General features: G+C 42.2%; 1 protein-coding gene across 1 annotated transcript in view; it reads right to left on the bottom strand.

Moving 5' to 3' along the window:
• Positions 1-24,638, bottom strand: part of LOC126457999 (ATP-binding cassette sub-family C member 4-like) — a 271,245-nt gene that overhangs the window by 110,861 nt on the left and 135,746 nt on the right. The window contains exon 3 of the mRNA XM_050094771.1: positions 12,146-12,265. Within this exon, the coding sequence (XP_049950728.1) occupies positions 12,146-12,265 (120 nt within the window). The remainder of the gene's footprint in view (positions 1-12,145; positions 12,266-24,638) is intronic.

Raw genomic sequence — 24,638 nt, 5'->3', positions numbered from 1 at the left:
TTTTTCTTTTTTATTTTTATTTTTTTTATTTTTTAAATTTTTTTTTCTTAATTTATATCTAAAATTTCCTCTATGGATAGAAGGAGTTGTCATTCAGAAATTCTTTTAATTTCTTCTTAAATACTTGTTGGTTGTCTGTCAGACTTTTGATACTATTTGGTAAGTGACCAAAGACGTTAGTGCCAGTATAATTCACCCCTTTCTGTGCCAAAGTTAGATTTAATCTTGAATAGTGAAGATCATCCTTTCTCCTAGTATTGTAGTTATGCACACTGCTATTACTTTTGAATTGGGTTTGGTTGTTAATAACAAATTTCATAAGAGAGTATATATACTGAGAAGCTACTGTGAATATCCCTAGATCCTTAAATAAATGTCTGCAGGATGATCTTGGGTGGATTCCAGCTATTATTCTGATTACACGCTTTTGTGCAATAAATACTTTATTCCTCAGTGATGAATTCCCCCAAAATATGATGCCATATGAAAGCAATGAGTGAAAATAGGCGTAGTAAGCTAATTTACTAAGATGTTTATCACCAAAATTTGCAATGACCCTTATTGCATAAGTAGCTGAACTCAAACGTTTCAGCAGATCATCAATGTGTTTCTTCCAATTTAATCTCTCATCAATGGACACACCTAAAAATTTGGAATATTCTACCTTAGCTATATGCTTCTGATTAAGGTCTATATTTATTAATGGCGTCATACCATTCCCTGTACGGAACTGTATGTACTGTGTCTTATCAAAATTCAGTGAGAGTCCGTTTACAAGGAACCACTTAGTAATTTTCTGAAAGACAGTATTGACAATTTCATCAGTTAATTCTTGTTTGTCAGGTGTGATTACTATAATTGTATCATCATCAAAGAGAACTAACTTTGCCTCTTCATGAATATAGAATGGCAAGTCATTAATATATAATAAGAACAACAAAGGACCCAAGACTGACCCTTGTGGAACCCCATGCTTGATAGTTCCCCAGTTTGAGGAATGTGCTGATCTTTGCATGTTACGAGAACTACTTATTTCAACTTTCTGCACTCTTCCAGTTAGGTACGAATTAAACCATTTGTGCACTGTCCCACTCATGCCACAATACTTGAGCTTGTCTAGCAGAATTTCATGATTTAGCCTTTGAGAGATCACAAAAAATCCCAATGGGTGGTGTTCGGTTATTCAGATCATTCAAAATTTGACTGGTGAAAGCATATATGGCATTTCCTGTTGAAAAACCTTTCTGGAAACCAAACTGACATTTTGTTAGTACTTCATTTTTACAGATATGTGAAGCTACTCTTGAATACATTACTTTCTCAAAAATAGTACACTTAATTATGATGACAGCTATGTCAGACATGGTCAAGAATTGTCGCTGTCCAAGATTTGACAGCAGTAACATACATGACAACCTGTGTACTGTGAGATAGGACGGATTTCATATCATATTAACGTAAACATGCTAGTAATTGTGTTCTAGATATCCACATGGTTGTTTGCTTTCTAGATGCACATGAAGCTGAACTTCATAAAGAATTTATAATTGACAAAGGTGTCATTGATGTAGAAATACATACGCCACTGACGATGAGTTATATTCAAATACATGTTTGGCTAATAAAAATTTTAAGTGGAGTTCTTGTTGGTTAGAAGATGTCATTTAAATTTATGAGAAATACCCGTATCATCAATGATAATTCAAAGGCACAAATTCATGTCCGACAGTAAGGTCGGAGCAGCTCGCGTCAGTACCTTCGTCAGGAGACTTGGAGCTCTAGTTACCGTTATTTCTGACATCTGGTCACGTCATCGACAGGTCTGTTTCGCCGACAAATGTGCGACTGTTTAGAACTTGCAGGTACTCATTACACGTAAATTTAAATGAAACTACTGCCGGTCATTCATATATTTTATATTTTTTACATTGTTATTAATTTTTAGCTATTCTGTTAAGAATAAGAGAAAGTATTATGTCTCGTGTACATGAAGTAGCACCTACTACAATGCTACCTTTGCAGTATTTGCCCCTTGTGCGAAGTATAAATGCTCTTAGGGCTACGTCAAAGGCGTTAGGCTGCTACTGGAAAATTATCGTTGATGGCGATTAGTGTTGCTCCTCTTTTTCTTATTTTGCTTCATTGCATCATTATAAGTGATATTGCCACATGACACAGTTTTTTTTTCTTTTCTTTTGTGCACTGAAATATCAATCTATAGCTGTGGAACCAAAACAGATTTAAAAATTGCGACCAGCCGACAACCATGAAAAGTATGAGTCACACAAATCACCACTGACAACGCTTTCACGATAACAGCGGAAAGCGTTTGGCACAGTATTAAGGATATTTATTGGGTGACGACTGCTATAAAGATAACACTATGTCACCATTAGTAACGAAAGAGTCGAGAGAACAAGTAGTTCATTCAGCTTTCAGACTACAACTACAAATAAATTGAACATCATCTTAATTATACTGCTTTGTACATGATGAGTTCATTGCTTCCTTGCTTTGATCTCATTTGCTTATTTCTCTCTGGTCACTTATTTGGTCAATGTAGTTTATTTGAACGATGATAAACAGTTTACTTTACAATCAAACTCGCCTTATGTTCTCAGCGTTTATCGAGAGATCCGGTTCCGCTTTTACCCTTGTTTATGTGCGGAGAAGGCTAACAGAAAGAAGCATATGGGAGGAAAGTCCGCTACACTCGGAATATCGAAAGAAAACGATAGCTAGACTCGTGACTGGCACTTCTCGGAGGGAAGATTACATCGTAACAGCAAGTCAACACCGACGTGAGTAGAGCTGCTGTTCTGCCTCTCGGTTGGATATGGAGGGGAGCATAATAGGTCGTGGTTTATTGAAGGAAATATCCCGGCAAATGATGATATTTTCCTTATCGGGTAGCACACTAACCCAGAAGTTTCTAAATGACAAAATTGTTGTCATTTGATCATAGTTATGCTTATTATGTCAATTATTACAATTCCTGATTTGGAGCCATTTTGAAGAGCAGTCCCACAACACATATCAAACATGGCCCGCATGTATATGTAGATTTGTGCGTGACATTTTTAACATGTGCTAAGGGATGATGTGTTCCACATGAAAACAGCGCCGACGCCGAAATTTCAATAGTGGACTCAAGGAGCATAATTACCGTCAAAATGCGAAAATGTGGCCTTTAGATCCCGGGAATCGTTTCAAGTAGTTTAGGAAAAGCGCAGTCGTCATTCCAGTCGGATCACGTCCTGCAAACACGTAACATTGTTTCTTATTACTTCTTCCCAATCCACGAAGCATATCTTCCGAGGATGTGCACAGTCACCAGTCAAAACCATTGTCATTTCAATGAAATCAAGTTATCTACATCATTTAAGCACTTGTTCAATAACTCTGGGGACCGGTCATCACAAACCCTAAACATATAATTACCCAGAAGGCCGCTCACTTTTAATCCTACTTCCCTTCCTGCATTTCGCGAAACTTCTGCACATCGGATCGTAGTCTCTCATTGGTGTCTTCCGACCTAGTTTTGTTCTTCATGACAGGCTGAAGTTCGTTGTGAACTGCAGCAGGCGTGATTACACTAGGTGAAATCATTTCTCAGGCGGCTCGAAAGGCTGTGTGTCGTTCAGGCAGCTATAACGATACTGGAAAACAATTTCTCTTTCTTGAATAACAGTGAATTGTTGGGCAAGATGTTCTCGTTACATTACTAACGCTGCCAAAACCGCATCGCCCTCAATCCTCTGATGAAGACGTGAGAAGTATGACTGAATTATGTATCTTTCTGTGTTGTAATTAATGAACTGTTGTTTTCGCAGTTTCCGAGAGGATAGTACTTCCAAGCTGATTCGAGGAACCGCCATAGCTAACTTTACAGGGGTCTACCGGGACTGCTCGAAATTCTTTGATTTTCTCACCGTTTATGTTCCTTTTCTATGTCAATGTAGTAGGCGTTCTTTGTTCTTATGTAGTCGATCGAATAGTTCGTGCAGGTCTAGGTAGAACAGCTCTGTTGCGAGTATTCTCACCCACATATCTGCATTACATACATACTCTGCAAACCGCAGTGCATGGCAGTGGGACCTTAACATTATACCAGATGATAGGTTTTCTTCCCGTCCTAGTCACGAATAGAGCGCTGGAGAATGACTGCTTAAATGACTCTGCGTGCCGTAATTAGTCTTATCTTTTCTTCACGATCCTTAGAGGACTGATATGCGGGGACGAAGAAAATCTCTTGATTTTTCACTTTACATTCATCCTTGAAATTTTGTAAGTAGGCTGTCCTCGAGGGTCTCGCTGTTACAGCCATTTCCGTGACTCTTTCTCATGAGTCGAATGAAACTGTGACTGTCCGTCCCGCACTTCTTTCTATTCGTTCAATAGGCAGTATTCTAGGACGGGTCGCATAAGTGATCTTTATAAGCAGTCTACATTGTAGAATGACTGCATTTTCCCAATATGCTGTGAATGAATCGAAGACTCCGTCTATAGCAATAAAGTGAAGCGTCATTTACTTTACAGTTATTGTATGTCATTCAAGGCTGTGATCTTTCTCTTTAAACAGTCAGCTCTATAAATTTTTGTATCTGGTCGATGATAGTAGACTACGTTGTGGCATATCTTCTGTGTAAACGAAATAACCAAACTCGTACAAAACTGTCATCCGAAGAACGTAGTCATCCACGAAAAGTAGAAATTGTTTCTCAATTCGTGCGCTCTAAAATCTTCCCAGTGAAATAAGAATGCTTTGCTTTACATGTAACTCTCAAGTATGGACGACTGTGATGTCTGGGTGTAAATTATAATGATTTGTTCCTGAATTTTATGATGGAACAGAGGGAACTCGAAACACGGTATGTGCATGTGACCTGCTAGTCTCTAATATCGCAACTGGCGTTGTGGAGCTTAACGTCCCATATCAACAGTGCCACATGACTTCACGTCGCAAGACGCTCTGAAGAGGTTTGGTAGTTTAACCACTTTGACTCCATCTGTCCCGGGTTCACTACTTATACTTTGAGTAACAATCATCAGCAATGGCGGTCGAGGACTTACGGCATAAGAAATCACCCTCTTTCTCTCTTGTCAAAGAGGGCAGAGGAGCGGACAGAAGCCCAGGGTACTCTCTTGCTCTGCGATGGGAAACTGTCCCTGAGGCAGGAACAATCAGCAGTGATCAACGGCATGAGGATGCAGAAGGCAATGGAAACCGTTACTTTAAGGACACATAAAGCGTGTCCACAGGACGTGTGGCCTGTAATTGAAAAGTGAATAATGTCATGATGATCTCTCCATTGCCGGCCGGTGTGGCCGAGCGGTTCTAGTCGCTTCAGTCTGGAACCGCGCGACCGCTACGGTCGCAGGTTCGAATCCTGCCTCGGGCATGGATGTGTGTGATGTCCTTAGGTTAGTTAGGTTTAAGTAGTTCTCAGATGTTAAGTCCCATAGTGCTCAGAACCATCTCTCCATTGGAAAAAGATTCCCGGCTAGTACCCCATTCAGATCTCTGGTAGGGGACTCCCAAGTGAGAGGTGCCCATGAGAAAAAGACTGAAGAAACCAACGGTAGGATAACGTACTGTAAGGCAGGGCGTAAAATATCATAAGTCTCAAAGTGATAAGGAAGCTAGAAAATCTGAAAAGGGCGCCAGTGAAGTGAAATGGAAAGAAGACAAGGATTTCTGTTGAGATGAGTATATGGTAATATCAACAGCAACTGAAAATGGTGTAACGGAAGCAACATTCGGTATGAATAGGAAGGCGGGGCACATAGTGGGTTATTGTGGAAAGTTCAGTAATAGAGTTGTTCTCATCAGAATCGACAGCAAACCAACACCAACAATAGTAATTCAGATATACATGCCGACGTCGCAAGCAGAAGATGAAGAGATGGAGAAAGTATATCAGGATATTGAACAACTAATTCAGTGTATAGAGATATGGACAGTGTCTTGAAAGGAGGATATAAGATGAACATCAACAAAAGCAAAACGAGGATAATGGAATGTAGTCGAACTAAGTCGGGTGATGCTGAGGGAATTAGACTAGGAAATGAGGCACTTAAAGTAGTAGATGAGTTTTGCTATTTGAGGAGCAAGATAACTGATATTGGTCGAAATAGAGAGGATGTAAAGTGTAGACTGGCAATGGCAAGAAAAGCGTTTCTGAAGAAGAGAAATTTGTTAACATCGAGTAAAGATTTAAGTGTCAGCAAGTCTTTTCTAAATGTATTTGTACGGGGTGTAGCCATGTATGGATGTGAAACATGGACAATAAATAGTTTAGACAAAAAGAGAATAGAAGCTTTCGAAATGTGGTGTTACAGAAGAGTGATGAAGATACGATGGTTAGATCACGTAACTAATGAGGAGGTACTGAATAGAATTGGAGAGAATAGGAATTTGTGGCACAACTTGCCTAGAAGAAGGGATCGATTGGTAGCACATGTTCTGAGGCATCAAGGGATCACCAGTTTAGTATTGGAGGGCAGCGTGGAGGGTAAAAATCGTAGAGGGAGACCAAGAGATCAATACACTAAGCAGATTCAGAAGTGTGGTAGGGTGCAGTAGTTACTTGGAGATGAAGAAGCTTGCACAGGATAGAGTAGCATGGAGAGCTGCATCAAACCAGTCTCTGGACTGAAGACCACAACAACAACAGAGATATGAAAATCAAATACTCATGGGGGATTGGAATGTGGTATTACTGGAGTAGTAAGAATAAGGAAGGACTAATCGAGTTTCGTAATAAATTTCAGTTAGTAATAGCGAATACTCTATTCAAGACTCGCAAGAAGAGCAAGAAAAGGCCGGGATATACGGGAAGATTGTTGTTAATTACATCATGGTGAGGCACAGATTCCGAAATCAGATATTAGATTGTACGTCGCACCCAATACAATACACTTCCTGTGTCAGAAAAGCTCCAGGACAGTTTTTTTTTTTTTTAAATAGAAAGTTGCACTTACCAAGTAATGATCCTATCTCCTATTGCATAGGATTCCTTGGCTATCTATACGTAGTTGCCAACATTTCTGGGTGTATTGGAAGCAAGCAGGGAAATTTTCAACTATGATGCTTGTGATTTGTCACAGCCCGCTGGAAGTCTGCAATATCCTGATGAAGCTTTCGTTTCAATCGACTTTTCACTCCCGGAAAGAAGACCATATCGCAACGCGAGATGTCGGGGGTATATGGCGGATGTTGGATGGCAGTAACAAAATGTCTGGCCACATACTCGGTAACAGATAATTTTCCTATTTCCTCTTCCTGTTCGGCTGTTAGTGTTTGAGGGACGAGTTTTACATTAAGTTTCCGCCTCCCTAAGTCTTAGCGTAAAATCTTGTGACACATGTCACGATTCAAATTAAGTTCTTCTGATTTTGCACGCGTAGTTACACGATGGTTTTCTTGCAATAACTGTCTTACACGCTCCAGGCTTGCATCGGAATACCAGCTCTGGGATCATCTTGCACTGAATCTCTGCCTTCACAAAACCTTTTGTGCCACTCGAAAACGCGACTTCTTGAAAGTGCCACGCCTGCATATGCTTGCTTAATGGCTGACCACTTTTCGCTAGGGGTTTTCCCGAGATTAACTTAATGTTCACTCTTTGCTCACAGTCAGCATACAATGTGTCACCATAACTACTGCTCCAAGAACCCATACGGTGTGTTGCTAGCGCAGCCCTGCCGCCTAGTGAGTTAGAGCAGAAACATGGCCAAGGCAATTTCAAGAAGGCACACATGCCAGGTAGTATAAAAACAACATTTATTCATTTTAATATTGCAAACTGAGAAAAAACTGTCCTAGGACTATTCTGACATAGGGAATAGTAACGATGAAGAGAAGGCTATAGTTCAGGAGATTAATCAGTAATAATCAATGGACAAAGAAGTGGGATACGGAAATACTAAGGAATGAAGAGATACGCTTGAAGTTCTCTGAGGCTATAGGTGCAGTTCAGTTGAAGAGGAATAGACATCTCTAAAAAGGGCAGCCACAAAAGCCGGCAAGAAAAACATAGAAACAAGGAGCATGATTGGTAGGAATTCGTAAATAACAGAAGACATACTTCAGGAAGAAGGAAGTACAAAAATGGCTGCTTGAAAGATGTGACGAAATCCTAAATGAAATTATTGTCAGGATGCCTACCTCAGCATACAGGAAAATCAAAACAGTCTTCAGTGAAGTTACAAGCAAGGGTGCAATGGGAATTCCACTTTTAGACGCAGAGGAGAGAGCTGATAAGTGGAAAGAGAACACTGAAGGCCTCTATGAGGGGGAGGATTTGGTTGACAACATGGTAGAAGAAGAGACAGGTGTCGACAAGGAAGACACAGGGGAGCCAGTGTTAGAATCAGAATTTAAAAGAGGTTTGGATGATTTAAGACCATATAAGGCAGAAGGAATAGATAACATTCAATCGGAATTTCTAAAATCACTGGGGTAAGTCGCAACAAAGTGACTATTCACGTTGGTGTGTAGAATGTGTGAGACTGGAAATATACCATCAGACTTTCGGGAACCAGTCATCCTCACTATTCTGAAAATAGTAAGAGCTGACAAGTGCAAGAATTATGGCACAATAGGCTTAACAGCTCACGCATCCAAGTTGCTTACAGGAATAATGTACAGAAGAATGGAAAAGAAAATTTGGGATATGTTAGATGACGAGCAATTTGGATTTAGGAAAGGTAAAGGCACCAAGGAGGCAATTCTAATGCTGCAGTTCACAACGGAAGCAAGACTTAAGTAAAATCAAGACACGTTCATAGGATTTGTCGACCTATAAAAACCGCTCGACAATGTAGAATGGTGCAATACGTTCGAAATTCCGAAAAAAATTGGGGCAACTACGGGGAAAGACGGGTAATATACAATATGTATAAGAACCAAGCGGGAAAAATAGGAGTGGAAGACTACGAACGAAGTGCATGGATTGAAAAGGGTGTAAGGCAGGGATGTAGCCTTTCGCCCCTGCCGTTCAATCTATACATCGAAGTAGCAATGATGGAAATGAAAGAAGGGTTGAAGAGTGGAACTAAAATTAAAGGCGAGAGGAGATCAATGACAAGATCCGCCGATGACATTGCTGTCTTCGGTGAAAGTGAAGAAGAATTACAATATGTGTTGAACGGAATGAACAGTCTAATGAGTACAGCGTATGGATTGAGAGTAAATCGAAGGAAGACGAAAGTAATGAGAAGTAGCAGAAACGAGAACAGTGAGAAATTTAACATGAGAATTGCTGATGGTAGCAAAATAATCTAGGACGAACGGAGTAAAGAGGGATAAAAAGCGAACTAGCACTGGCAAAAATAACATTTCTGGCCAAGAGACGTCTACTAGTATCAAAAATAGGTCTTACTTGACGATGAAATTTCTGAGAACGTACGTATGGAGCACAACGTTGTATGGCAGTGAGACATGGACGGTGAGAAAACCGGAACAGAAGAGATTCTAAGCATTTGAGATGTGATGCCACAGAATAATGTAGAAAATTAGGTGGACTGATAAGGTAAGGAATGAGGAGGTTCTCCTAAAATCTGCAAGGAAAATAATACGGGGAAATACTGATAAGAAAAAGGGACAGGATGATATGATATGACATGTGTTAAGACATCAGGGAATGACGTCCATGGTTCTAGAGGGAGGTGTAGAAGGTAAAAATTGTAGAGGAAAGCAGAGATGGAATACATCCAGCAAATAATTGGGGACATAGGTTGCAAGTGCTCCTCTAAGATGAAAAGGTTCGCACAGGAGACGAATTCGTGGCGGGCCGCATCAAACCAGTTTGAAGACTGGTGACTGGAAAACGCACGCCACTGATGAACAATGTGTTGATCAGCAGCTGTACGCCTCTATCTTCTAGCCTTGACCGGTGTAACGACTTCAGTTACAGTGGCAGGTGTCTGCAGTAGTACGTGGTGTGGCCACTGCAACAATGACCTACGTATTTTGTGTAGGTGGCACACAGAAATAATAGCGTTGCACTTGTTATAGCAACCAAATATTTGCGCAAGGGACACAGCGAGCAAAAGAGAGAGAGCTGCTCTTGCCAGTGATGATGATCTCACATGCATGAGACTCAGGGTGGGCCCGGAATGACGGATGGCCGGCTGGCGTTACACGCTTCAAATGGTCCGAAGCGATGGGTCAAGTGACACAAAGCTGGCGCACATCGGTTTTTTGTGAGCTCTCTGAAGCCAGCTGCGCCTTTGTCTGCCTAAGGCAGACTGTCGGCAAACTTCGTTACATTCGAGTTTGCATTTGTTACGAATGAAACTTTATTTCGGTGCAGCTTGATGTGCCACAGGAGTGCAGACATTATCATCTTGCGTATTTTACCTGTATGGAGCATGTACTAAATAAGTGAAACATCTAAAACACGTGTAAACATAATTTGAATGAAACTTTCAACTACTGTAGTGTTCGTTTCTTGAAATTGTGAGTCCAGACGCGAGGCATACACGGACTGTTCTGCTGATAGAGTGATGCCTGTGAAAAGCGAAACTCCAATTTGGTGTTGCTCTTTGTGAGGAAGCACGGCATCTGTGGCTAGTTGTATTTCGAACGTGAAGAGGGCAGGCCGTGCAGCTAACTGGTCGGTAGACATGTTTGAGTTTCAATCCGCCAGGGTGAATCTTGCTCCATTCCTTTGCTGCAGCCGGCCGAGGTGGCCGAGCGGTTCTAGGCGCTACAGCCTGGAACTGTGCGACCGCAACGGTCGCAGGTTCGAATCCTGCCTCGGGCATGGATGTGTGTTACGTCCTTAGGTTAGTTAGGTTTAAGTAGTTCTAAGTTCTAGGGGACTGATGACCACAGAAGTTAAGTACCATAGTGCTCAGAGCCATTTGAACCATTTTGAACCTTTGCTGCAACTACTCAGTTGTCCAGTTGTCCTGTTAAGGGTGGCCACGCGAGGCTGCCGTAAGTAGGAAAATCGAACGTGATTGATGGGAACAGAAGCAGGACATCGACATTATGCCGGCACGGTAGCTCAGCGTGTTCGGTCAGAGGGTTAGCGGCCCTCTGTAATAAAAAAATTGAGTCAGCGGCTCAACATTGAACTTGAAGGGGTGTCCAGGGACATCCGCACCGAACAAATGCAATGAAAAAAAAAATGGCATAGAGCGTCTGCCCTGTAATCAGGAGATCCCGGGTTCGAATCCCGGTCGGGGCACACATTTTTAACTGTCCCCGTTGACCTATATCAACGCCTGTACGCAGCTAGGGGTATTAATTTCATTGTAATGAGATAGTTATTGTATACGTTTGCAGAAACGTATCTCTTAAATTGTTCATATTCCTGACAAATAAAAGAGTAGTATAAAGGGTGATTAGAAACAGTCTGAAAAGATTGTTGGAGGATACATTGTCCTGAAAAATAACTTTAAGAAACAAATTCGTTACATTACGCCGTTTCTGAGTTAATTAGCATTGAAGTTAGCCAATCAGGCGTTCGCGCGCAAATTCAAGCTGCCCGACAGATACAATTAATGTCAGTTGTTCTCATAGCGTAGATGACAGCGCACGAGATTGCTCAGCCTTTGGCCCAGGTTCAGTCATTGCTAACGTTTCATGTCCAATTTTTGTATCGCTCTCTTGTTCGGTTTTAGAAAACCAAACGAAGAACAACGGCGACACCGTCTCTAACGGGCCGCTTGGATTTTCTCGCGCAACGGTCTGATTACCTAACTACAGCGCTAATTAACGCAGAAACGGCGCAACGTATCGAATTCGCAGTTATTTCTCAGCACAGTCTACACTGCAGTATCCTTACAAGCTTTTCAGACTGTTTCGGACCATCCTGTATTGCCTCTTAAATAACATGGGTTTTTATACCATCATCTGTCTGCAATCATAAAGAACACTCATATGAAGGTATTACGTTTCTTTAATTTTGAATAACATTATTAATACTTGGTATCACTAATCAGACTTTTCAGAGAAGTAATAACAGTTTTTTGCGATTTATTTTAAAGGAAATAGTACTGCAGAGGCATATCATGTGAAAACTAGACTACCACAATGGCAAAAATAAGCTAGTGACAATATGAATAAACAAGCTAGAGGACAAGAGAGATGATAGGTTTTCAGTGTTGTATAGAAGACGAGAGAACTCACCGTACGATGACGTCATTGACAAGGACAAGCAGCCCCAGCTGGGTGTACTGCCAGAAGAAGGCGCCGCCGATGGCGCTCATAAGGCTCGGCTTCTTCTTCTTCTGCTGTTTGTTCCATTGCCTGCAACAGAAGCTACATGTTAGCATAAAAAAAGTGCACGGGTAATGGAAGATAGGGAAAGAGGACACAGAACTGAAATAAGACACAGAACTACAACGATTCATATTTCTGCCATATACAAAGAGTGTGGCCAATAGCAACGGAAACATTCTCCGACGTATAGGGTTACAATACTAAAATAAAAGATTATTTTAAGATTGCCGAAAGATCACCCAAACTGATACAGACTGCCGGGTATACAAATTAGATGCAGGTCTAATAAAGTGCACATAAGGATGAGTTTAGTATGGGCGCCGGACTCAGACATTGTTATCGAGGTGAACTCAACAGCATTGCGCCGTCCACAGATGTTTGGTTCCACAGGAGGCGTGGACTACCGCCGAAAGATCTGCCCAAACTGCTACAGACAGCCGGGATGTACGAAATTAGATGCGAGTCTAATAAAGTGTTAGTAAGCGTTAGTTCAGTATCGTCGGTGGATTCGAACATTGTTACTGAGGTGAACGCACCAGCGTTAGTCGTCAAGAGTTGTTTGGTCCCATGGGCGGCGTCAGTTGGCGATACCCTCTGCTGGCATAAGCTAGGACGAAAGTGCGCGAGTTTTCCTCGACCAGCTGTGTTGATGTATCGGAAACAGAGTTGAAAAACTACTATAGATTACTGTAGAGTATGATAAGCAACCGTAGACTACGGTAATTTTCCTGCTAGCTTTGCTCAGTTCAGGTCGTACCTATACGTTACCTGTGTTGCTCTGCTCACCTGTCGGGCATTACCTCATAACGATCGCTTTCTTTGCGTATGCGATTAGTGTCTTACTAGATTCCCATAAAGAGCGGAAGCAGTACACTCTCTATAAAGTTAGTGAGGACATACAAAGGGCCGCATAATCTACACAGTCCTGTCTGTTAGTTAAAAGTAAACTGTATTTACAGCAAAACTAAAATTGTCAATGTTTAATTCAGGTTTTATTCGAAAATTCTTGATATGTGACGTGAAACAGAGGGATGCTGATATTGAAAATTTTTAAAAATTACAGATTTATCATACAGCGCTAGAAAATGCATTTTCCTCGACAAGAAAGGTAAACCGCAAAATAAAAATATATTAAAAATCGCTGCAATCTTCGTCGAACTTATATAAAGCATGTTTCTGTTATTCATAAACAACTTTCGCATTTATGAGTAATAACACGAAGCTCTTGCCTTTGAACACGACGCAGATCGTCCTGCTGAGTAGTAAATAACAACAATTACATATATTTTTATGTTTGTGCTTGTAAACTGTACTTGCATCAAAAGTAATTACTTTGGTTACATGGAAGAGCAGAAGTTGCACGATGAAATAATTTTTATTGCTTATAAAATGCAATGTATACTTCATAAGGATATAAAATACACACTGGACTAACACTGAATGATATGTGGCTCTAATTATGAGCAACACACAAAAAAACAAGGAGAGGTGTCGGCTCCCAGTTTCTCTTTTAGACATTCATTTATACTTCTTTCCATACCAATGCTTGCAATACTACCATTAATCCTATTATATACTATGACATTTATGTAATGTACCAAAACTACCGAACCATAGTTTTGGTAGAACACAGCTCTGATCCGCAACTTTCCGACTGCTTACGTTACCATTCACACAAAGATCACACTTGCTCTTGGTTATTCTTTTCGGTTTGCTATTGTGGATCTTCATACGCTGTTGACGATTCTTGGTTTTCACGTCTTTGTTTCCTCTCGGTTTGTCATTTCGGATTTGTGTACGGATTTTGCCGTAGTGCACTCGGTCCTTTCAGCCACTCGCTATTCTCTCAGAAACCTCTAGTGACAGTACACCCCCCCCCCCCCCCCCTCCCACACACACACACAAAAATCTGTGTAGTGCGATATTAAAGCTTAAAATAAAATATAAACGACCTTTGCGCCCAACCCAGTAAATCATTCGTAGCTGAATAAAAAGAAAGACGTGATCAAAATATATGCTTTGCTGAAGTTGACATTTTAACAAAAGTAGTGTATCATTGTAAATGAAAAGTCAGAATAGTAGTGGAAATTGCTAAAACGCCAAACAATTTACTGATGACAACGGCTACGAAAGCCTACGTTCTTATCTAATATCCAGAATCGTTTATGTATTGCGTTTGAGTTTATCTTTACCGTTGGAGACTGCATAGAGTTGTCGAGTGTGTAACGCGCCAAAATTTACATGGCGGTTATCACAAGAAAGGAAAACAGATTTCGCCCAACCATATTCATCTATTGACATTATGGAGATACGAATCGTAGGTATGAATTAAAGATTCATATACTTTATTTGCGATTTCTTCCTGTAAATTGTTGCACAAAATTGTTGTAGCCCGAAGGAAGAAAAAAAAATGTCGCGAGCTGTTGGTGCCAAGGGTACCCGTATATGATTTCTGCGGCGGCAAAGAATATGAGACGAACCAGCTGCTGACCGCTAAAACATACCCCGACGGGCGTCAGACACGATGCGTTAATTAATTACTAGTAGCTCTTCTCGTCTGACCACCTGAGTGGTTGGAGGGGCACCCCTCGCCTGCTCTGGACCGGGAATATCATGGCGGCCCTTGCTCGGCGGTGTGGCCTGGCTCCTGCGCTTCCCGCCTTTTTATTCTTCCTGTTCTTTTATGTTTGCCGTTTTTAATGTTTTATCTTTCCTAAACCTTAAACAGTGTTGCTCGAGAGGTGATGCTGGTGAGATGCAGAGTGTGCGTCTCCCACCGCATATCACGTTCTGGGATGCATTCCGAGTGAGCTGCTCGTCCACCTCTCACACTACTCCTACTTGTACTGGATCTTGTCAACAATCAGGCTTCCCAGGATCTGCCTTTTTTATCCTACTTCTGAGAGTTATTCCCGATTCGATACATGTAGGATGAAGTGACTATTGACCTCGCAGTTTGGTCCCTTTAACTCCGACGACCAACCAACCATCCAGTCTGCTCGTTTGTCAAATTTTAATGGTTCCTGAACTGCAGTACGGATCTGATGGTAGTACGGTTTTGCTCAGAGCTTAGTAAAGTCCATGGCAGTACTGTTTTGGTCAGGGTATAGTCGTGTTACCAGACAGAGGCTGGGGAAGTCAGCATGAGAGCTCGATTTCAGCTGCCTACTGAAAGGTCGTTAGGCTTATTCAGAACAAGTTTGAACGGAAGTTATCGGGAGTCCTCAGAGCTATTGGTGTGTACTGTTCATTCAGTATTATGTATTGCACGGAATTCGAGTTATTGATCAGTTCAAGCGAATTGTATTGGCAGTTTATTGGGTTGGTAACACCTCTAATATTCTCAACCCGATCACTGGCTGATAACATCTCGAATGCAATTTTGTGGGTGTGTGGAATAAAGTATTTGGATCAGCGTAAGTTCCGATTAGTTCCTGTTTATGGAAGTGATCCCGCACCGAATCGTTTCGAGGGAGACTGGTTTCTGTTCTCATGGTGTATGAAGGACGTATTGGATTGCTCTGAGTGCGTATGTGATACCCAAGGGCAGATTGTTGTTGTGGCAGGCACTACGTCTTAATTACCGGAAAGTTTGAGTTGTTAGCAAGCCGTATTTGTCCTTAACGTAGTAAGTTTATTTTATCGAATTCCAGTACTCATTGTACTTATATGGGACCATTAAACCGGACAGTTTCAGTGCTAACACTTTATGGGAAGCTGAATCGAATATCCAACCTCTTCTGCACTAAATATTGGGATACAGTGTTCGTCAGCCGCCAACACGTGAAGAAATACATATTTGGATGTACGTTACATTGTTAGGAATCAAGTGGCGGTGGCACTAACAGACTTCTTTCATTTTGTTTTTTTATAAGGCTCTATAAGATCTCATTATGCTGGAACTCGATTTTAGCATCTGTACCTGACGTTACTTGAATCAGTCGTCGTTAAAGTGCTGAAGAGAATAAATTTTTATCTTGCCACTCAGTACATAATTGACGTATTAGTAAATCCGTACGTTCCTCATGAAAAAGATAAAATCAGAATCATATTTTTCCAAACGCACAGCTCAAAAAAGAGAGCAAAGATGAAAAGATAAAATATTTCTCGTATTTACATACTACAGATACAAGATCAAGTATTAGTTCTATTAGAATAAATCACTTTCAAACACTAATCAAAATTCAGTCTTTAAAGATAGAGAGGTACCTGTAGGAAAAAAATTTGCGAAAGTTTCGAAGTTGCGAAAAGAAATTAAAGAATAAAGTTTAGCGATATTTCAGCGATAAATCTGTGTCTGAACTTCACCATTCTTGGGCGAACAGTATCTCTGAGTCGTGATTAAATAGATCTTTTCTACTTTAATTCGTAAATAACGAAAGAAAGGTCAAATGATCATATTTCTGAAATTTTCAGAGATAAGTTAAAACTCAGCTGAGGTTAAGTAGAGTTAAAAATTTTAATTAGAAAATATCTTGGCCGAATAAAATAATTTATTTTTGTTTTGAAACGTGATCGGTTTCGATCTGTATGATCTGAACAGGTCGAAACCGGCGACCTTTTAAAATAAAAATGAATTATTTCATGCAGTCAAGACAGCTTTTTACTTAGAATTTTTAATAGTTCTTTTTGTTCGTTGTTGTTTCCACGAACAATGTTTCAAAAGTTTAGTATTTTAGCTCGGAAAAAAGGGTAAGACATATATGATTGCTATATTTGCATCTGTATATTGAGTTGAGCAGCGATACTAATTGTTAGGGTAGTATATAAATTTCAATGTACGAACTTTACGAGTCAGCCAGTTAGGTACATACTGCTTCATTCGAAATACCGAAATTAGCATAATTAATTTGAAGGACGATAACTGACACATAATACGTTACGCTGCCGCTCCTTTTAGATTGCTGACGTACAGGCTACAGTATACTAACATAAACGTTTGCTGTTTAGTGGATCATATTACCAGCTTGCGCCAGGGCCAACCGACGACACCGTACGACTGTCCCTGTGTAATTACACCCTAAACACCACAGTGGGCTTGAAAATATCTATACGCATTTTTTGTGCTAATTACACCCAAAATAAATAACAGTTGTGAATAGAATTAACATTTAAGAATTCCTGTGTTTTTAGGATGCAATTATGGTGCATTTCCTTTTAAAAAGAGATCGTAGAGATATACTTACTTACCTTGATTTACGGGGCTGTCGATAATTATAATTAGTTTTGATATACAAATTTTTCTTTGTATTTTCAGTATCTTAAGTAAGGTGACCGTCAGCCATTAAAATGATGTCTTTTGTAATGCTGTCTGATTTGGCGGCAAGGCTAGACTTTGTTCGGAAATTTTTTACGGTAAGGAAAAACAAGAGATGGCAACTTTCCACTTCTTTCGTTCTTTCGTTTAGAAAAACTGGAGGTCTATGATGGCGATGCTTGTGCAGTGCATCCCCCTCTCGTTGCTATCGGAAAATCTGATACTACTGATACTACTAACACGACTCTCCCATTAGTAACCATGCTACTCTCAGTTAGTAAAACAGTGCAAACCTTAGTATGTTGTCACCTGTAGATCTCAGGTTCACAGCCTACAGACTTTAATATCTTCTTTAATCAGATTTTCTGTACTTGAGTAATTAATTATGGTTTCGAAAGGGCCGAAGATGCCCTTCGTTCAGCGAAGATCGATTGGCACCACACCACACGCTAGCTGTCGCGTGTAGAAATATCCCAGGGTAATTATTACTCTCTCCAACAATCATTTCTTCCTTACCTGAGTCTGCAGGCAGTATAAAAATTAACCCTTCCATTTTTGTCTCCCTTTATGACCATGAAGTGGCGACACATGCAATGTTCGGACCACGCTGTTCTGTGATTGTTTGTAGTAATTAAATCAAATGCGTGAGACTATAATTATGACTACATCTCCGGTTAATTAAGAGTATATGTACCGCCATGTTATCTTTGGGCACTGTTCCGTGCCATATCTGTATTCCCGTACTGAAATCCTGCTTCAAAAGAATTACTTTGATGAATGTACGTTGGCCCCTGTTGCTTTCTTGAGATCTTATGTTACGGTCATTAAATGACGGGAGAATTTTATCTGTTAGTAGGCTAATAAGTCTGATGTTAGAGACAAAGCATTAAGTGCATCGGATAGTAAGAGATTTGTAGCCTGAGGAAAGGGATTTCTACCTTTCGCTAGAACACATCAGTTCACGCCTAACGTCTGTCTCAAGACTTCGAGGGGTTTTGAACACAGAGAAAGAAACCATGGAGAGCTCCATTCACAACAAGCAGCGTCTTCTAGTGGGTTACAATAAATCCCTGCATGGGATGGTCTGCCATCGCTGGTCAGTTGCAGTCCCTTCCGCATTTAAATAACTACACACCTTCATTTACATGTTGCGAAAGTGCGATGCTAAATGTCTGAGTTCAGAAAGTTCCACAGTAGCTCGTATGTACGACTATGATATGGAAACTTGAAGATGAAAGTTATTGAGTTAGGTTTGTAGAATCCATATTGATGCAACTCTGTTTCTTAGAATTGTGTACGTAATTTCAGTTCATCGCAGCTCTTTATGCAGCACTAAGGAACAACATACACTCCTGGAAATGGAAAAAAGAACACATTGACACCGGTGTGTCAGACCCACCATACTCGCTCCGGACACTGCGAGAGGGCTGTACAAGCAATGATCACACGCACGGCACAGCGAACACACCAGGAACCGCCGTGTTGGCCGTCGAATGGCGCTAGCTGCGCAGCATTTGTGCACCGCTGCCGTCAGTGTCAGCCAGTTTGCCATGGCATACGGAGCTCCATCGCAGTCTTTAACACTGGTAGCATGCCGCGACAGCGTGGACGTGAACCGTATGTGCAGTTGACGGACTTTGAGCGCGGGCGTATAGTGGGCATGCGGGAGGCCGGGTGGACGTACCGCCGAATTGCTCAACACGTGGGGCGTGAGGTCTTCACAGTACATCGATGTTGTCGCCAGTGGTCGGCGGAAGGTGCACGTGCCCGTCGACCTGGGACCGGACCGCAGCGACGCACGGATGCACGCCAAGACCGTAGGATCCTACGCAGTGCCGTAGGGGACCGCACCGCCACTTCCCAGCAAATTAGGGACACTGTTGCTCCTGGGGTATCGGCGAGGACCATTCGCAACCGTCTCCATGAAGCTGGGCTACGGTCCCGCACACCGTTAGGCCGTCTTCCGCTCACGCCCCAACATCGTGCAGCCCGCCTCCAGTGGTGTCGCGACAGGCGTGAATGGAGGGACGAATGGAGACGTGTCGTCTTCAGCGATGAGAGTCGCTTCTGCCATGGTGCCAATGATGGTCGTATGCGTGTTTGGCGCCGTGCAGGTGAGCGCCACAATCAGGACTGCATACGACCGAGGCACACAGGGCCAACACCCGGCATCATGGTGTGGGGAGCGATCTCCTACACTGGCCGTACACCACTGGTGATCGTCGAGGGGACACTGAATAGTGCACGGTACATCCAAACCGTCATCGAACCCATCGTTCTACCATTCCTAGACCGGCAAGGGAACTTGCTGTTCCAACAGGACAATGCACGTCCACATGTATCCCGTGCCACCCAACGTGCTCTAGAAGGTGTAAGTCAACTACCCTGGCCAGCAAGATCTCCGGATCTGTCCCCCATTGAGCATGTTTGGGACTGGATGAAGCGTCGTCTCACGCGGTCTGCACGTCCAGCACGAACGCTGGTCCAACTGAGGCGCCAGGTGGAAATGGCATGGCAAGCCGTTTCACAGGACTACATCCAGCATCTCTACGATCGTCTCCATGGGAGAATAGCAGCCTGCATTGCTGCGAAAGGTGAATATACACTGTACTAGTGCCGACATTGTGCATGCTCTGTTGCCTGTGTCTATGTGCCTGTGGTTCTGTCAGTGTGATCATGTGATGTATCTGACCCCAGGAATGTGTCAATAAAGTTTCCCCTTCCTGGGACAATGAATTCACGGTGTTCTTATTTCAATTTCCAGGAGTGTATTTAGCTGGTAGACTACAATATGTATATTGTCTTCGTTTCCCACCAGTAGGTAACAAGAACTTTAAGCGGGAGAACCATAGCAATCAAAAATACAGAAGAAGGAATAATCTTCATTATCAAACTTCAGATTTATTACTTATAACAATATCCAGCCATAAACATATTTAGTAGTCTAGCATGTAATTTAAGAGAAATGCTGCAAACAATTTTGTTAACACATTAGAGCAGTCTCCCCTTTCTGTTACTTGTTTTCCAAGGAAGTTTTAATGGAATGTAATAGCACTGCAAGTCTGGTTTTTTTTTTTTTTTCATAAATGTGAACTCATAATCAAGTTCTAATTTGAAATTTGCTGGCAGATTAAAACTGTGTGCCGGACCGAGACTCGAACTCTGCCACGAAGTTTCATATCAGCGCACACTACGCTGCAGAGTGAAATTCTCATTCTGGAAACAAGTACTAATTTCTTAAATATTAACTGATTATTCAAAAATAGAAGACTGAATTGCAGTTTTGACTTTACTGATAAGGTTTGTGGAACGCAGAACACTCACGATTAACTACAGTCATGTCTGCTTCAACCATTTCCCTGGACACCAATTTCTGAAGATAACATTTCGGTCTTCGGCCTCGGGCGGGAGGACAGGAGTGTTCGCTTCGCTCTGGTGCAGCTACCACACCACCCGCAGCTGCCGTCCACCAACTGATGACTTGTGGTAAGATTTATGAAACGTCCCTTAGAAAAATTTATGAATGACTCTGCTGATAAACCTCTTACATTATTTGATTTTCAAACAGCTGACTAGAACTGAACGTATTCAGACGTTTCGCTCTTTACCTATTGTGATCAACGATAAACTGACACACAATATTTTTAGCGCAACGCAATCTGACTTTCATTAATCTCTACAAAAGAATGGCCCTGACTAACAATAACCTATAACTTTCATGAATCACTTACCTCACAAAAAACTTCGTTACTCGAACTACTGCAATACAGCGAGCGCCAATACTGCCAGCTAAACAACAGATTCTAACTACTGAAGGCACTAACTACTGATAGGCATAGTTGGCAAATGAAAGATTTTGATAGAGAATAAACAATGTATTTAATTAATAATATTAAAAAGTCATCATGATATACATTATTACAAATTTACTCTTTCTGATGGAAACACGTCCAGATCGTCCGCTCTCAAAATTCTGTCATCTCTCTCCCCACATCCACCACTGCTGGCGGCTCACCTCCAACTGCGCAACACTATGCGCTGTTCACATCCAGCTGCCCACCACTACAATGGCGACTATTCCAACAATGCCAACCAGCCACATACTTCACACAGCACAGTCAGTGATTTTCATATAGAGCGCTACGAGGTGTTACCAACATAAAAACCTAAACAGCCTACTTACAGATTTCACAGCAGAAGCGACAGAGTTGTAAGCATTGATGGGCGTGTGTAGGCGCTTTGTCGGAAGCTGTTACGACTGCCGTTCATACATATTGACTAAGTGATCGAGGGATCACCAGTGATGCGGTAGCTTTTACATATAATTCCATGTAGTAATTCGATACCCCTCTGGTCAAATACGAGTAACCACTGTGCGCCCGCCATATCCTGGTGTATTCACGCTTGATTTGTGAGGTGGTAGTCTCTTCACGTTTACTTAAACTTCCCCTGGATTTTGTCAAATCAAATGATCATTAGTTTAGTCGTGTTCACTGACGATGACTATTGTTTTTTCACTCTTCCTTGTAATTAGCGGTCACAGTATCGTTCTCTGTTTTCAACGTATGTTTACGTTGTTGCTCATGGAAATTACAATAATAAACATCAAACTGAATGGGAAGTAGTTCATTCAACCTACCATAAGCATGTTCAGTTCCACATTTCCCCATATCTTCTCTAACTTCAGTGGCTGTAATGAACCCTGTCTGAAAGATGTGTAGAGAAGTTCACAATTCTCATTCCCTGGCTAGTAATGTGAAATTTATACTATGAATTCCATTGCACCTTGAATTAAACTTCCTCCCTGGAAGAATATTGAATTTCCCCATACCGGACACATCTTACAGTGACTAAGCCATTTCAGTAAGCATATTGCAAAACGTGGGGACTCGGCTTGCCCGTTCCTCTTCGTCCCTTCTTATGATATGTTTCCAGCAGTTTTATCTTTATCCTATAGGATTTTCAAAAACACCATGACGGAATACCGAAACTTTTCTCTACATCTATCAACACACATACTCCGTTAGCTACCACAAGGTGCAAAGCGGAGGGTATCTTGTGCCACTATTAGTCAACCTATTCCTGTTCCACTTGCAAATGGAGCAATGAAAAAACGATTGTCTATGTGCTTCCGTACGACTCCTAATTTCTCTTGTCTCTTCTTCGCGGTCCTTACGCGAAATGTACTTTGGGGGCAGTAGAATCGTTCTGGAGTCAGTGGCAAACGCCCATTCTCTAAATTTTCTCAATAGCGATCAGCGGAAATAACATCGTCCTCTCTCCAGGAATTCACATTTGAGTTCACTCAGTATTCCTGTAATATTCGCATGTCGATTGAACCTACCGGTAACAGATCTAGCAACACGCTTCTCAATTGCTTCGATGTTGAATTGCGTCGACGTCTCCCTGTAATCTACTGGCGATGCTAAACGCTCGACTAATTCTGAAGAATGGGCTGCACCAGTCTCTATACGCGGTCTTCTTTGTAGGTGAGCTACACTTGCGTAAAATTTTCCCAGCACTACGAAGTCGACCACTCACCTTCAAAAATGGTTCAAATGGCTCTGAGTACTATGGGACTTAACATCTGAGGTCATCAGTCCCCTAGAACTTAGAATTACTTAAACTAACCTAAGGACATCACAAACATCCATGCCCGAGGCAGGATTCGAACCTGCGACCGTAGCGGTCGCGCGGTTCCAGACTGAAGCGCCTAGAACCGCTCGGCCACACCGGCCGGCCACTCACCTTCCCTGCTAGCGACATTACGTGCTCGTTCGATTTCATATCGCTCTGCAACGTTGTGCCTAGATGCTCAATCGAGATGACTGTGTCTAGCATTCACATTACTAATACTGTAATAGAAAATTACGGAGTTGTTTTTCCTACTAATCTGCATTAACTTATATATGTCTACATTCAGAGCCAATTGCCATTCATCACACGGAATACATACAGCAAAAAAGTTCCGGTTCCCAGAACTCCTAAAGATAGATTTTCACTGTGGATATTGTATCACAGACTCAGTTTCTTTGCCTGTTCAGAGATGTCACTAAACCCACCCAAGCCGACCGCTGTGGCCGAGCGGTTGTAGGTGCTTCAGTCTGGAACCGCGCGACCGCTACGGTCGCAGGTTCGAATCCTACCTCGGGCATGGATGTGTGTGATGTCTTTAGGATAGTTAGGTTTAAGTAGTTCTAAGTTCTAGCGGACTGATGACCTCAGATGTTAAGTCCCATAGTGCTCAGAGCCATTTGAACAATTTTTTGAACCCACCCAAAGATGTAAACAACCATGCGTGAGCAGCGCCTGGTAGACGGAGGGGGTCCGACAGCCGATCAGTTCCAGTCCTTCCACCAGGAAGGAGGTACACGGCTCGTGTTGTTTGTAGTTCAACCATGTCTAGACGGTCAGTACCGCGGCTCGATCGCGTCCGCATTCTTACTTTGTGCCAGAAAGGGCTCTCAACAAGGAAAGCGTCGAGGCGTCTCGGAGTGAACCAAAGCCATGTTGTTCGGACATGGAGGAGATACAGAGAGACAGGAACCGTCGATGACATGCCTCGCTCAGGTCGCCCAAGGGCTACTACTGCTGTGGATGACCGCTGTCTACGGGTTATGGTTCGGACGAACCCTGACAGCAACGCTACCATGTTGAATAATGCTTTTCGTGCAACGACAGGACGGGGTGTTACGACTCAACTTTGCGCAATACTCTGCATGATGCGCAACTTCACTCCCGACGTCCATGGCGAGATCCATCTTTGCAACCACGACACCATGCAGCGCGGTACACATGGGCCCAACAACATGTGGAATGGACCGCTCAGGATTACCATCACGTTCTCTTCACCGATGAGTGTCGCATATGCCTTTAACCATACAATCGTCGGAGACGTGTTTGGAGGCAACCCTGTCAGTCTGAACGCCTTAGACACAGTGTCCAGAGAGTGCAGCAAGGTGGAGGTTCCCTGCTGTTCCGTTTTTGGGTGGCATTATGTGGGGCTGACGTCCGCCGTTGGTGGTCACGGAAGGCGCCGTAACGGCTGTACGATACGTGAATGCCAGCCTCCGACCGATAGTGCAACCATATCGGCAGCATATTGGCGAGGCATTCGTCTTCATGGACGACAATTCTCGCCCC

This window comes from Schistocerca serialis, chromosome 2, assembly GCF_023864345.2.
Source record: "Schistocerca serialis cubense isolate TAMUIC-IGC-003099 chromosome 2, iqSchSeri2.2, whole genome shotgun sequence".
In the NCBI taxonomy this organism is placed as follows: domain Eukaryota; kingdom Metazoa; phylum Arthropoda; class Insecta; order Orthoptera; family Acrididae; genus Schistocerca; species Schistocerca serialis.
Note: the sequence above shows the minus strand (reverse complement) of the source record. Positions and strands in the feature narration are given on the sequence as shown.